The following is a 15,451-nucleotide window of genomic DNA, read 5'->3' on the forward strand; positions in this document are numbered from 1 at the left end:
GGAGGCAGACCAGAAGGGAGGCAGACCAGAAGGGAGGCAGACCAGAAGGGAGGCAAGACAGAACAAAAGGAGGTGAGGAAAGGCAGAACTGAGGCAGAAGAGGCGAAACAGACCAGAGGAATAGGAATGGAAGAAGGTAGTGGAGGGAGAGAGCACAGAGGTAGGGGACAAAATGATGAGTAAGATAGCAGGAGAGGGAGCAAGGACACACACATATAGATATATAAAATCACAAAGAATAAATGCATAGCAGCAGGGGTGCTTCTGGCAATGGTGAAATGTGGCACTGTGAGGGGGTTAATTTATACAGAGAAACTGCTCTATTCTCTTAAAATAAAAAACAACAACAAAACAAGCAACTTTGAGCACCATACGCTTCTGCTAATACTGTACACAGCTCACACTGAAGACTGCGCAAGCACAGATCACTTAAAGGGCCATAATACCCAAATGTTTAAACACTTGAAAGTGATGCAGTATAGCTGTAAAAAGCTGACTAGAAAATATCACCTGAGCATCTCTACATAAAAAAGAAAATGTATGCTTACCTGATATATTTGTTTCTTTTTAGACGATGAGTCCACAGATTTCATCCTTACTTGTGGGATTACGCCTCCTGGTCAGCAGGAGGAGGCAAAGAGCACCACAGCAGAGCTGTTAAATAGCTCCTCCCTTCCCTCCCACTCCAGTCATTCGACCGAAGTTAGGAAGAGAAAGGAAAAACCAAGATGCAGAGGTGTCTGAAGTTTAACCAAAATAATAGCCTGTCTCAAAGAACAGGGCGGGCCGTGGACTCATCGTGTCTAAAAAGAAACAAATTTATCATCAGGTAAGAATATTTTTTTTTTTCTTTTTAAAGACACGATGAGTCCATGGATTCCATCCTTACTTGTGGGATACAATACCAAAGCTAGAGTACACGGATGATAAGGGAGGGACAAGACAGGAAACCTAAACGGAAGGCACCACTGCTTGAAGAACTTTTCTCCCAAAAACAGCCTCAGCCGAGGCAAAAGTAACAAATTTGTAAAATTTAGAAAAAGTATGAAGAGAGGACCAAGTCGCAGCCTTGCAAATCTGCTCAACAAAAGCATCATTTTTGAATGCCCATGAGGAAGCAACAGCCCTGGTGGAATGAGCCGTAATTCTTTCAGGAGGCTGCTCTCCAGCTGTCTCATATGCAAAACGGATGATACTCTTCATCCAAAAAGAAAGAGGTAGCCGTAGCTTTCTGACCCTTACGTTTACCAGAAAAAATGATAAATAGAGAAGACGATTGACGAAAATCCTTAGTCGCTTGCAAATAAAATTTTAAGGTACGGACTACGTCCAAATTGTGCAGCAGACGTTCCTTCTGAGAAGAAGGATTAGGACACAAGGAAGGAACAACAATCTCCTGATTATTGTTCTTGTCTGAAACAACCTTAGGAAGAAAACCAAGTTTAGTACGTAACACCACCTTATCCGAATGAAAAATAAGGTAAGGAGAATTATATTGTAACGCTGATAGCTCAGACACACTGCGAGCAGAAGAAATAGCAACAAGAAACAAAACTTTCCAAGATAACAACTTAATATCTATGGAATGCATAGGTTCAAACGGAACCCCTTTAAGAACTAAATTCAAACTCCATGGAGGAGCAATTGGCTTAAACACAGGTCTGATCCTAGTCAAGGCCTGACAAAAAGATTGAACATCTGGGACATCTGCCAGACGCTTGTGTAACAAAATAGACAAAGCAGAGATCTGTCCCTTTAGGGAACTCGCTGCTAATCCCTTCTCCAATCCTTCTTGGAGAAAAGATAAAATCCTAGGAATCCTAACTCTACTCCATGAGTAGTCCTTAGATTCACACCAATAAAGATATTTACGCCATATCTTATGGTAAATCTTCCTAGTTACAGGTTTACGTGCCTGAATCAAGGTATCTATAACCGAATCAGAGAAACGTCGCTTGAGTAGAATTAAGCGTTCAATCTCCAAGCAGTTAGCTTCAGAGAAACTAGATTCGGGTGAAGGAAAGGTCCCTGAATGATAAGGTCTTTCTTCAACGGCAGCGTCCAGGGTGGCAGAGATGACATGGCCACCAGGTCGGCATACCAAATCCTGCGAGGCCACGCAGGAGCGATGAGGATCACTGATGCCTTCTCCGGTTTGATCCGAGCAATAACCCGAGGAAGAAGAGCAAGCGGGGGGAATAGATATGCTAGGTTGAAGGACCAAGGAACTGCCAAAGCATCTATCAGTTCCGCCAGGGGGTCCCTGGAACTGGGCCCGTATCCTGTAAGTTTGGCATTCTGACGAGATGCCATGAGATCCAACTCCGGCCGACCCCACTTGAGAATCAAGCTGGAGAATATTTCCGGATGGAGTTCCCACTCTCCCAGATGAAAAGTCTGCCTGCTCAGAAAATCCACCTCTCAGTTGTCCACCCCTGGGATGTGGATCGCCGACAGATGGCAAGAATGGGCTTCCGACCACTGGATTATCTTGGCTACTTCGGTCATCGCTAAGGAACTCCTTGTTCCGCCCTGATGATTGATGTAAGCCACTGTCGATATGTTGTCCAACTGGAATCTGATGAACTGAGCCACAGCCAACTAAGGCCAAGCCCGAAGAGCATTGAAGATCGCCCTCAGCTCTAGAATGTTGATGGGAAGGAGAGACTCTAAGTCCATACTCCCTGAGCCTTTAAAGAATCCCAGACTGCTCCCCATCCGAAAAAGGCTGGCGTCCGTTGTCACGATCACCCATGAAGGTCTGTGAAAGCACGTCCCCTAGGAGAGATGATCCAGAGACAACCACCATTGAAGAGAGTCCCTCGTCTCTTGTTCTAGGACTATTTGAGGAGACAAATCAGTATAATCTCCATTCCACTGCCTGAGCATGCTTAACTGTAGAGGACTGAGGTGATACCGAGCAAACGGAATGATGTCCATTGCCGCCACCATCAATCCGATGACCTCCATGCACTGGGCCACTGATGGCCGAGGAGTGGACTGAAGGGCTCGACATGTATTCAGAATCTTTGACTTTCTGACCACTGTCAGAAAATTTTTCATGGATATAGAGTCGATTAGAGTTCCTAAAAAGGGTACTCTTGTCTGCGGAATTAACAAACTCTTGTCCAGATTTACCTTCCACCCGTGAGATCTTAGGAAGGATAGTACAATATCGGTATGGGACCTTGTTTGCTAATAAGATGACACCTGGATTAGAATATCGTCCAGATAAGGCGCCACCGCAATGCCCCGCAGTCTTAGAACTGCCAGTAGAGACCCCAGAACCTTTGTGAAAATGCTGGGTGCCGTGGCCAGACCAAAAGGAAGAGCCGCGAATTTAAAGGGTTTGTCCAGGAAAGCAAACCTCAGGAACTTGTGATGATCTCTGTGGATAGGAACATGAAGATATGCATCCTTTAGATACACTGTCATCTTAAATTGACCCTCTTGGATCAAAGGAAGAATGGTACGAATAGTTTCCATCTTGAACGATGGAACTCTGAGAAACTTGTTTAGACTCTTGAGGTCTAATATAGGCCTGAAAGTTCCCTCCTTTTTGGGAACCACGAACAGATTTGAATAAAAACCCTGTCCTCGTTCTTGTATCGGAACAGGACAAATCACTCCCATGGAAAAGAGGTATTTTACACAATGTAAGAACGCCTCTCTTTTTATCCGGTCTGCAGATAATCTTGAAACAAGAAATCTTCCTCGGGGGAAAGAATTTCTATCGCCCAGGGATCCTGAACATCTTGCACCCAAGCCTGAATGAAGAAGGAAAGTCTGCCCCCTACCAGATCTGGTCCCGGATTGGTTGGGTCTCCAGGTAGTCTTGGGTTGCGAATAGTTTCCTTCCTGTTTAGAGGAAGAGGAGTTTCCCTTGAAATTTCGAAAGGAACAAAAATTACTCTGTCGACCTTTCAGCTTGGATCTTTTATCCAGAGGGAGGAGATGACCCTTGCCTCCCGTGATGTCGGAAATAATTTCCTTCAAGCCAGGTCCAAACAGGGTCTTCCCCTTGTAAGGAATAGCCAGAAGTTTAGACTTCGATGACACGTCCGCAGACCAAGGTTTCAACCATAAGGCTCTGAGGACTAGGATGGAAAAACCCCAACTCTTAGCAGCCAATTTAGTAATCTGCAGAGAAGCATCAGTAATAAATGAATTGGCTAATTTAAGAGCTTTAATCCGATCCTGTATCTCTTCCAAAGAAGTCTGTCTTAAGAGACTCCATAAGAGCATCAAAAAAATAAGCTGCCGCACTAGTGACCGTAACAATGCAAGCAGCCGGTTGCAATAGCAAACCCTGGTGAACATAGATCTTTTTAAGTAGACCATCCAACTTCTTATCCATAGGATCTTTAAAAGAACAACTATCCCCAATAGGAATAGTAGTTTGTTTAGCCAAGGTGGAAATAGCTCCCTCCACCTTAGGAACCGTCTGCCAAGATTCCCTGACAGTGTCAGCTATAGGGAACATCTTCTTGAAAATGGGAGAAGGAGAGAAGGGAAAACCTGGTCTCTCCCATTCTTTAGAAATAATCTCTGAAGTTCTCTTGGGAACTGGAAAAACATCAGAGTAAGAAGGAACTTCTAAGTATCTGTCCAACTTACTCAACTTTTCCGGAGGAACCACTATTGAATCAGTCGTCCAAAGTCACCAAAACCTCCCGTAGTAACAGGCGGAGGTGTTCTAATTTAAATTTGAAAGAAACCATTTCTGAATCTGTCAGAGGTAAGGAACTTCCTGAGTCAGAAATTTCACCGTCCGATAGAACCTCCATACCCTCCAACTCAGAGCCCTGGGAGGGTACGTCCGAGATCGCCATCATAGTATCAGAAACTTCATTGACCACGTAATTGTCCTTTCTTTTACGCTTGCTTTGAAATATGGGAAAGGCAGATAACGCATCAGAAAGTGTAGACGACATAACTGCAGCCATGTCCTTTAACGTGACTGCAGCAGAAACTTGAGAAGTACATGGCACTGCTTGAGTGGGTATTAAGTTCTGTGACGCCTGGGGAGAAAGCTGCGGCATACTCTGCATCTCATCGTTAGACTCCTGAGAAGCATCTGCTTTGGACAATCTTTTATCAAAGAAAATATTTTCTCGATAGTTTAAAGCCCTCTCAATGCAAAAAGGAACAGGAGGTTCCACATTGGCATTCAAACACATGGCACATGTAACAGTCTGGATATCTTCCAAGTCCATGATAATTAAGAAGGGAAAAATTGTAGTGGCCCTTAAATTGTATTGGCCCTTTAAAATTTTTACCAACCACTCTCTTATCAATATGTGACAAAAAAACAAGAGCGTGCAAACACTAATTTAAAAAACTTCCCTCTTGATAGATCATGAAATATAACAGGATACTGTGCCTAGATAATCTTTTAAACCATATCTTTACTATGCCTGAAAGAAAAAGGAAATGACACCTCTTTGCCTCAACAGACTCTGCTGAGGCGCCTACCTGCCTCCCGGCTGCCCGACCACTCTCCTCAGCAAACTTCCGATCAGGTCTCAGAACGCTAAAAACTGCTTGCTTATTTTACAACCATGCAGTTTTAGCGTAGCACTCGAGACTTCTGGATGTCGGGACTCCGGAACAACTGGCAACTGCGCAGCGCGACGGCTTCTCTGAGCCCTACTGAAGCGCGCGAACGTTAGCCCCGCCCTTTGCGGGCGTTACGAAAAACTGACAAATTCTCGGCTAAGTTTTTAATAAAAATGCAGATTGTACTGCTTTACAAGCGTTACTGCCCTGTATAGGAACTTTGTATTTGAGAAGTTCCAGACAATATAGCCCCAAGCGTCTTGCCAGTCCCAAGCGTCTTGCCCAGTGCCTATAAAACGTAGTCTTGCAGGAGAGCCCTCACCTTAAAGAGCGCATGTCCCCCATCAACAGAACCCCATGCTTAGGCCTGTAAAAATGCTCCGGTATGAGAGCCATAAAAACTGTCATGTAGGGGAAGCCCTTCACCTAGAGAGCCCATGTTCCCAATGCAATATGAAGCATAAAGTGCAGTGTCCTCTCTGAGATAATATAAGGCCCAGAATAATAAAGACTGCACTTACCTCGATGCTGTCCGACAGCAGGACAGCTCCAACAGGATTAAGAGGTCCTATCCCTCCTATAGCCCTGTGGACACAGATAGGGCATGAGTTAGTATCTGCTTAGGCCATCACAAGAAGGGCAGCATCACAGTATGGGAGGCGCAGTGAGAATTATGTCCCACCAGTTCCCATTGTTCTAAAGCCACCAATAGCTCTACGCTAGAGACTGACATGGACTACGGCTACACCCTAGAATAAAGCAGCACTCTCTGGCACTACTTTTAAAATAAAAAACTCTTGATTGAAGAATCTAATCTAACACCTCACTTTACCTCTTCCTATCACTAACGTAGGTAAAGAGAATGACTGGAGTGGGAGGAGCTATATATATATATATATATATATATACAGCTCTGCTGTGGTGCTCTTTGCCTCCTCCTGTTGACCAGGAGGCGTAATCCCACAAGTAAGGATGAAATCAGTGGACTCGTGTCTTTAAAAAGAAAGATATTTTAACGCAAAAACAAAATTTATGCTTACCTGATAAATTCATTTCTCCTGTAGTGTGGTCAGTCCACGGGTCATCATTACTTCTGGGATATTATCTCCTCCCCTACAGGAAGTGCAAGAGGATTCACCCAGCAGAGCTGCTATATAGCTCCTCCCCTCTACGTCACCTCCAGTCATTCGACCAAAGGACCAACGAGAAAGGAGAAGCCCAAGGGTGTAGTGGTGACTGGAGTATAATCCAAAAAAATTTTAAGCCTGCCATAAAAAACAGGGCGGGCCGTGGACTGACCACACTACAGGAGAAATGAATTTATCAGGTAAGCATAAATTTTGTTTTCTCCTGTTAAGTGTGGTCAGTCCACGGGTCATCATTACTTCTGGGATACCAATACCAAAGCAAAAGTACACGGATGACGGGAGGGACAGGCAGGCTCTTTATACGGAGGGAACCACTGCCTGAAGAACCTTTCTCCCAAAAACAGCCTCCGAAGAAGCAAAAGTGTCAAATTTGTAAAATTTGGAAAAAGTATGAAGAGAAGACCAAGTTGCAGCCTTGCAAATCTGTTCAACAGAAGCCTCATTCTTAAAGGCCCAAGTGGAAGCCACAGCTCTAGTAGAATGAGCTGTAATTCTTTCAGGAGGCTGCTGTCCAGCAGTCTCATAGGCTAGTCGTATTATGCTACGAAGCCAAAAGGAGAGAGAGGTAGCCGAAGCTTTTTGACCTCTCTTCTGACCAGAATAAACGACAAACAGGGAAGACGTTTGACGAAAATCCTTAGTTGCCTGTAGATAAAATTTCAGGGCACGGACTACATCTAGATTGTGTAGCAGACGTTCCTTCTTCGAGGAAGGATTAGGACACAAAGATGGAACAACAATCTCCTGATTGATATTCCTGTTAGTGACCACCTTAGGTAGGAACCCAGGTTTAGTACGCAGAACTACCTTGTCTGAATGAAAAATCAGATAAGGAGAATCACAATGTAAGGCAGATAACTCAGAGACTCTTCAAGCCGAGGAAATATCCATTAAAAACAGAACTTTCCAAGATAACAACTTGATATCAATGGAATGAAGGGGTTCAAACGGAACACCCTGTAAAACATTAAGAACTAAGTTCAAACTCCATGGCGGAGCAACAGTTTTAAACACAGGCTTGATCCTAGCTAAAGCCTGACAAAAAGCTTGAACGTCCGGAACTTCTGACAGACGTTTGTGTAAAAGAATGGACAGAGCTGAAATCTGTCCCTTTAAAGAACTAGCAGATAACCCCTTTTCTAAACCTTCTTGTAGAAAAGACAATATCCTTGGAATTCTAACCTTACTCCATGAGTAACTCTTGGATTCGCACCAATATAAGTATTTACGCCATATTTTATGGTAAATCCTTCTGGTAACAGGCTTCCTAGCCTGTATTAAGGTATCAATAACTGGCTCAGAAAAACCACGTTTTGATAAAATCAAGCGTTCAATTTCCAAGCAGTCAGCTTCAGAGAAGTTAGATTTTGATGTTTGAATGGACCCTGGATCAGAAGGTCCTGTTTCAGAGGTAGAGACCAAGGCGGACAGGATGACATGTCCACTAGATCTGCATACCAAGTCCTGCGTGGCCATGCAGGTGCTATTAGAATCACTGATGCTCTCTCCTGTTTGATTCTGGCAATCAATCGAGGAAGCATCGGGAAGGGTGGAAACACATAAGCCATCCCGAAGGTCCAAGGTGCTGTCAAAGCATCTATCAGAACCGCTCCCGGATCCCTTGATCTGGACCCGTAGCGAGGAAGCTTGGCGTTCTGACGAGACGCCATGAGATCTATCTCTGGTTTGCCCCAACGTCGAAGTATCTGGGCAAAGACCTCCGGATGAAGTTCCCACTCCCCCGGATGAAAAGTCTGACGACTTAAGAAATCCGCCTCCCAGTTCTCCACTCCCGGGATGTGGATTGCAGACAGGTGGCAAGAGTGAGACTCTGCCCAGCGAATTATCTTTGATACTTCCATCATTGCTAGGGAGCTTCTTGTCCCTCCCTGATGGTTGATGTAAGCTACAGTCGTGATGTTGTCCGACTGAAACCTGATGAACCCCCGAGTTGTTAACTGGGGCCAAGCCAGAAGAGCATTGAGAACTGCTCTCAATTCCAGAATGTTTATTGGAAGGAGACTCTCCTCCTGATTCCATAGTCCCTGAGCCTTCAGAGAATTCCAGACAGCACCCCATCCTAGAAGGCTGGCGTCTGTTGTTACAATTGTCCAGTCTGGCCTGCTGAATGGCATTCCCCTGGACAGGTGTGGCCGATAAAGCCACCATAGAAGAGAATTTCTGGTCTCTTGATTCAGATTCAGAGTGGGGGACAAATCTGAGTAATCCCCATTCCACTGACTTAGCATGCACAATTGCAGCGGTCTGAGATGTAGGCGTGCAAAAGGTACTATGTCCATTGCCGCAACCATTAAGCCGATCACCTCCATGCATTGAGCTACTGACGGGTGTTGAATGGAATGAAGGACCCGGCATGCATTTTGAAGCTTTGTTAACCTGTCTTCTGTCAGGTAAATCTTCATTTCTACAGAATCTATCAGAGTCCCCAAGAAGGGAACTCTTGTGAGTGGAAAGAGAGAACTCTTCTTTTCGTTCACCTTCCATCCATGCGACCTTAGAAATGCCAGTACTAACTCTGTATGAGATTTGGCAGTTTGAAAGCTTGAAGCTTGTATCAGAATGTCGTCTAGGTACGGAGCTACCGAAATTCCTTGCGGTCTTAGTACCGCCAGAAGAGTACCCAGAACCTTTGTGAAGATTCTTGGAGCTGTAGCCAATCCGAATGGAAGAGCTACAAACTGGTAATGCCTGTCTAGAAAGGCAAACCTTAGATACCGGTAATGATTTCTGTGAATTGGTATGTGAAGGTAAGCATCCTTTAAATCCACTGTGGTCATGTACTGACCCTCTTGGATCATGGGCAAAATTGTTCGAATCGTTTCCATCTTGAACGATGGAACTCTTAGGAATTTGTTTAGGATTTTTAAATCCAAGATTGGCCTGAAAGTTCCCTCTTTTTTGGGAACTACAAACAGATTTGAGTAAAACCCTTGTCCTTGTTCCGACCGCGGAACTGGATGGATCACTCCCATTAATAAAAGATCTTGTACGCAGCGTAGGAACGCTTCTTTCTTTATTTGGTTTGTTGACAACCTTGACAGATGAAATCTCCCTCTTGGGGGAGAGGATTTGAAGTCCAGAAGGTATCCCTGAGATATGATCTCTAACGCCCAGGGATCCTGAACATCTCTTGCCCAAGCCTGGGCGAAGAGAGAAAGTCTGCCCCCTACTAGATACGGTCCCGGATCGGGGGCCCTCGATTCATGCTGTCTTGGGGGCAGCAGCAGGTTTCCTGGCCTGCTTGCCCTTGTTCCAGGACTGGTTAGGTTTCCAGCCTTGTCTGTAGCGAGCAACAGTTCCTTCCTGTTTTGGTGCAGAGGAAGTTGATGCTGTTCCTGTTTTAAAATTACGAAAGGAACGAAAATTAGACTGTCTAGCCCTAGGTTTGGCTTTGTCCTGAGGCAGGGCATGGCCTTTACCTCCTGTAATGTCAGCGATAATCTCCTTCAACCCGGGCCCGAATAAGGTCTGCCCTTTGAAAGGTATATTAAGCAATTTAGATTTAGAAGTAACATCAGCTCACCAGGATTTTAGCCACAGCGCTCTGCGTGCCTGAATGGCAAATCCGGAATTCTTAGCCGTAAGTTTAGTTAAATGTACTACGGCATCTGAAATAAATGAGTTAGCTAACTTAAGGGTTCTAAGTTTGAGTGTAATCTCATCTAGTGTAGATGATTCAAGTGTCTCTTCCAGAGACTCAAACCAAAATGCTGCTGCAGCCGTGACAGGCGCAATACAAGAGGTTGCAATATAAAACCTTGTTGAACAAACATTTTCTTAAGGTAACCCTCTAATTTTTTTATCCATTGGATCTGAAAAGGCACAGCTATCCTCCACCGGGATAGTGGTACGCTTAGCCAAAGTAGAAACTGTTCCCTCCACCTTAGGGACCGTTTGCCATAAGTCCCGTGTGGTGGCGTCTATTGGAAACATTTTTCTAAATATCGGAGGAGGTGAGAACGGCACACCGGGCCTATCCCACTCCTTAGTAACAATTTCAGTAAGTCTCTTAGGTATAGGAAAAACATCAGTACTCGCCGGTACCGCAAAATATTTATCCAACCTACACATTTTCTCTGGTATTGCAACTGTGTTACAATCATTCAGAGCCGCTAACACCTCCCCTAGTAATACACGGAGGTTTTCCAGCTTAAATTTAAAATTTTAAATATCTGAATCCAATCTGTTTGGATCAGAACCGTCACCCACAGAATGAAGTTCTCCGTCCTCATGTTTTGCCGCCTGTGACGCAGTGTCTGACATGGCCCTAATATTATCAGCGCACTCTGTTCTCACCCCAGAGTGATCACGCTTGCCTCTAAGTTCTGGTAATTTAGCAAAAACTTCAGTCATGACAGTAGCCATATCCTGTAATGTGATTTGAAATGGCCGCCCAGATGTACTCGGCGCTACAATATCACGCACCTCCCGAGCGGGAGATGCAGGTACTGACACGTGAGGCGAGTTAGTCGGCATAACTCTCCCCTCGTTATCTGGTGAAATATGTTCAATTTGTACAGATTGACTTTTATTTAAAGTAGCATCAATACAGTTAGTACATAAATTTCTATTGGGCTCCACTTTGGCATTAGTACATATAACACATGTATCTTCCTCTGAATCAGACATGTTTAACACACTAGCAATTAACTAGCAACTTGGAAATGCTTTTTTAAGTAATTTACAATTATATGAAAACGAACTGTGCCTATAAGAAGCACAGAAAAAATTATGATAGATGAAAATAATTAAGTTATAGCATCAAATCTTTGTAAGAAATATACAATTTTAGCAAAGGATTGTTCCCATTAGCAAAGGATAACTAACCCTGTCAGCAGAAAAAATACACAAATAAACGTTTTTTTATCACAGTCAGCTACACTCTTCACAGCTCTGCTGTGATGATTACCTCCCTCAAAAAAGGATTTGAAGATCCCTGAGTTCTGAAGAGATGAACCGGATCATGCAGGAAGAAAATGAACCTCTGACTGAATTTTTTGATGCGTAGTAAAAGCGCCAAAAATGGCCCCTCACACAACAGTGAGAGAGATCAGTGAACTGCTTTAAATTAAACAATTGCCAAGTGGAAAAAATAGTGCCCACAACATTTTTTCACCCAGTACCTCAGAGGAATAAACGTTTTTACATGCCAGCAAAAAAACGTTTAACCTCAATAAATCAATTGTTATTTAAAACCTATTGCAAGTCCCTGCAAATTAGGTAAAATCTATGCATACAGTATAAAACCAGTGAAGTACCATTCCCCAGAATACTGAAGTGTAAAATATACATACATGACAGCCTGATACCAGCTACATCTACTGCATTTAAGGCTGAGTTTACATTATAACGGTATGGCAGGATTTTCTCATCAATTCCATGTCAGAAAATAACAAACTGCTACATACCTCTTTGCAGATTAATCTGCCCGCTGTCCCCTGATCTGAAGTTTACCTCTCCTCAGATGGCCGAGAAACAGCAATATGATCTTAACTACTCCGGCTAAAATCATAGAAAAAACTCAGGTAGATTCTTCTTCAAATTCTACCAGAGAATGAATAACACACTCCGGTGCTATTATAAAATAACAAACTTTTGATTGAAGGTAATAAATTAATTAAATCACCACAGTCCTCTCACACATCCTATCTATTCGTTGGGTGCAAGAGAATGACTGGAGGTGACGTAGAGGGGAGGAGCTATATAGCAGCTCTGCTGGGTGAATCCTCTTGCACTTCCTGTAGGGGAGGAGATAATATCCCAGAAGTAATGATGACCCGTGGACTGACCACACTTAACAGGAGAAAGTTTCTCAGTAGCCACATCGCATTGTAAAGGGCTTCTAAGCAGCAAATCAGTATGTCTGTCCTGGGACAGCGGAAGGAGCAAGCTTTCGTGCACACTCATGTTTTTTCCCTATTCAGTGTAAGAAAGTTTACAATGAAGTCTCATGAGATCACAGTAAAAGAGTTCATGAACTCAGCACTGTTGATGCCGATTGGCTGCTGTTCATTTCTTAATTTTTTTTTTTACCTGAAGCTGGGCTGCAGCCGAGTATAACATTTTACACAGAACTTACTGAGCTGAGGAAACTGAGGTAAAATATCTTCCTTTTTTACATAGAGATGCTCAGGTGATATTTTCCTGTAAGCTTTTTACAGTTATACTGCATCAGTTTCAAAGGATTTAGCATATGAGTATTATGTCCCTTTAAACAGAAACTGCTGTATTAATATATAACAAACTATTCAACAGTGTGAGCCCCGACAAAAGGAGGGAAACGCAACAACATTAACAGGACTCTAATCAACTCCAAGTCATCTGAAAGATTACATACCTTACCTAAGTATAGTCTAAGGGTTTACATTGTTAACAATCATGCACAGTGCCTAACAGTTTCCAGACTCTAATGGAGATATGTGCACGGTGCCTACTAGTTCACAGACTAATCGAGATATGTGCACGTAACTACTAGTTTACAGACTCTAATAGAGATATATGCACGTAGACTCTAATGGAGATATGTGCACGTAGACTCTAATGGAGATATGTGCACATAGACACTAATAGAGATATGTGCACGTAGACACTAATAGAGATATGTGCACGTAGACACTAATAGAGATATGTGCACGTAGACACTAATGGAGATATGTGCACATAGACACTAATAGAGATATGTGCACGTAGACACTAATAGAGATATGTGCACGTAGACACTAATAGAGATATGTGCACGTAGACACTAATGGAGATATGTGCACGTAGACTCTAATGGAGATATGTGCACATAGACACTAATGGAGATATGTGCACGTAGACACTAATGGAGATATGTGCACGTAGACACTAATGGAGATATGTGCACGTAGACACTAATGGAGATATGTGCACGTAGACACTAATGGAGATATGTGCACGTAGACACTAATGGAGATATGTGCACGTAGACACTAATGGAGATATGTGCACGTAGACACTAATGGAGATATGTGCACGTAGACACTAATGGAGATATGTGCACGTAGACACTAATGGAGATATGTGCACGTAGACACTAATGGAGATATGTGCACGTAGACACTAATGGAGATATGTGCACGTAGACACTAATGGAGATATGTGCACGTAGACACTAATGGAGATATGTGCACGTAGACACTAATGGAGATATGTGCACGTAGACACTAATGGAGATATGTGCACGTAGACACTAATGGAGATATGTGCACGTAGACACTAATGGAGATATGTGCACGTAGACACTAATGGAGATATGTGCACGTAGACACTAATGGAGATATGTGCACGTAGACACTAATGGAGATATGTGCACGTAGACACTAATGGAGATATGTGCACGTAGACACTAATGGAGATATGTGCACGTAGACACTAATGGAGATATGTGCACGTAGACACTAATGGAGATATGTGCACGTAGACACTAATGGAGATATGTGCACGTAGACACTAATGGAGATATGTGCACGTAGACACTAATGGAGATACCTGCAAGTAGACACTAATGGAGATACCTGCATACTAACAGCAACACTGGAATAAAGACAGACAGCAAACAACTACACACCTGCTGTGTGATACATTAATACATTTGCTAATTAGAAGCCTTTCCTGCTAACCAGGCTCCTGCATTCAATTGCGCTCAGTAGATTTCTTGTATGATGTAGCCGATACTCACCGCATCCTGTCCAAGGGCTGGCAATGTGTCAAAGTCATCTAGTGTAGCATGCGCAGCGTTCACAGCTTGCATACTTGAGTTTATCGTACCAGTGAGAGCTTGCTGAGCAGAGGTCTGCAGAGGGAACAGAGAAACTGAGAAACTTGCACGGAACATGAATGTATATGTATGTGCCACAGGGAAATATGCATGCAGACCTCACCGTCTTGAGTGCATACTTATGATCCTTTGCATATATCTGCATGTGCATATCACCCTACGTGTACGTCTGTAAGTCATGCTGCGTGTATCTGCATGTGCATATCCCCCTATGTGTACGTCTGTATGTCATGGTGTGTGTATCTGCATGTGCATATCACCCTATGTGTATGTCTGTAAGTAAGTCATGCTGTGTGTATCTGCATGTGCATATCACCCTATGTGTACGTCTGTAAGTCATGGTGTGTGTATCTGCATGTGCATATCCCCCTATGTGTACGTCTGTATGTCATGGTGTGTGTATCTGCATGTGCATATCACCCTATGTGTACGTCTGTAAGTCATGGTGTGTGTATCTGCATGTGCATATCCCCCTATGTGTACGTCTGTATGTCATGGTGTGTGTATCTGCATGTGCATATCACCCTATGTGTATGTCTGTAAGTAAGTCATGCTGTGTGTATCTGCATGTGCATATCACCCTATGTGTACGTCTGTAAGTCATGGTGTGTGTATCTGCATGTGCATATCCCCCTATGTGTACGTCTGTATGTCATGGTGTGTGTATCTGCATGTGCATATCCCCCTATGTGTACGTCTGTATGTCATGGTGTGTGTATCTGCATGTGCATATCACCCTATGTGTACGTCTGTAAGTCATGGTGTGTGTATCTGCATGTGCATATCACCCTATGTGTACGTCTGTAAGTAAGTCATGGTGTGTGTATCTGCATGTGCATATCACCCTATGTGTACGTCTGTAAGTCATGGTGTGTGTATCTGCATGTGCATATCACCCTATGTGTACGTCTGTAAGTCATGG

The 15,451-nt window shown here is 43.5% G+C and overlaps 1 protein-coding gene across 1 annotated transcript in view; it reads right to left on the reverse strand.

Moving 5' to 3' along the window:
• TLN1 (talin 1) overlaps positions 1-15,451 on the reverse strand; it is a gene marked incomplete in the record, with an annotated part of 895,533 nt that overhangs the window by 652,729 nt on the left and 227,353 nt on the right. Inside the window, 1 exon segment of the mRNA XM_053700951.1 lies at positions 14,431-14,544. Within this exon segment, the coding sequence (XP_053556926.1) occupies positions 14,431-14,544 (114 nt within the window).

The sequence above is a fragment of the Bombina bombina genome, chromosome 2 (assembly GCF_027579735.1).
Source record: "Bombina bombina isolate aBomBom1 chromosome 2, aBomBom1.pri, whole genome shotgun sequence".
NCBI classification, from domain to species: domain Eukaryota; kingdom Metazoa; phylum Chordata; class Amphibia; order Anura; family Bombinatoridae; genus Bombina; species Bombina bombina.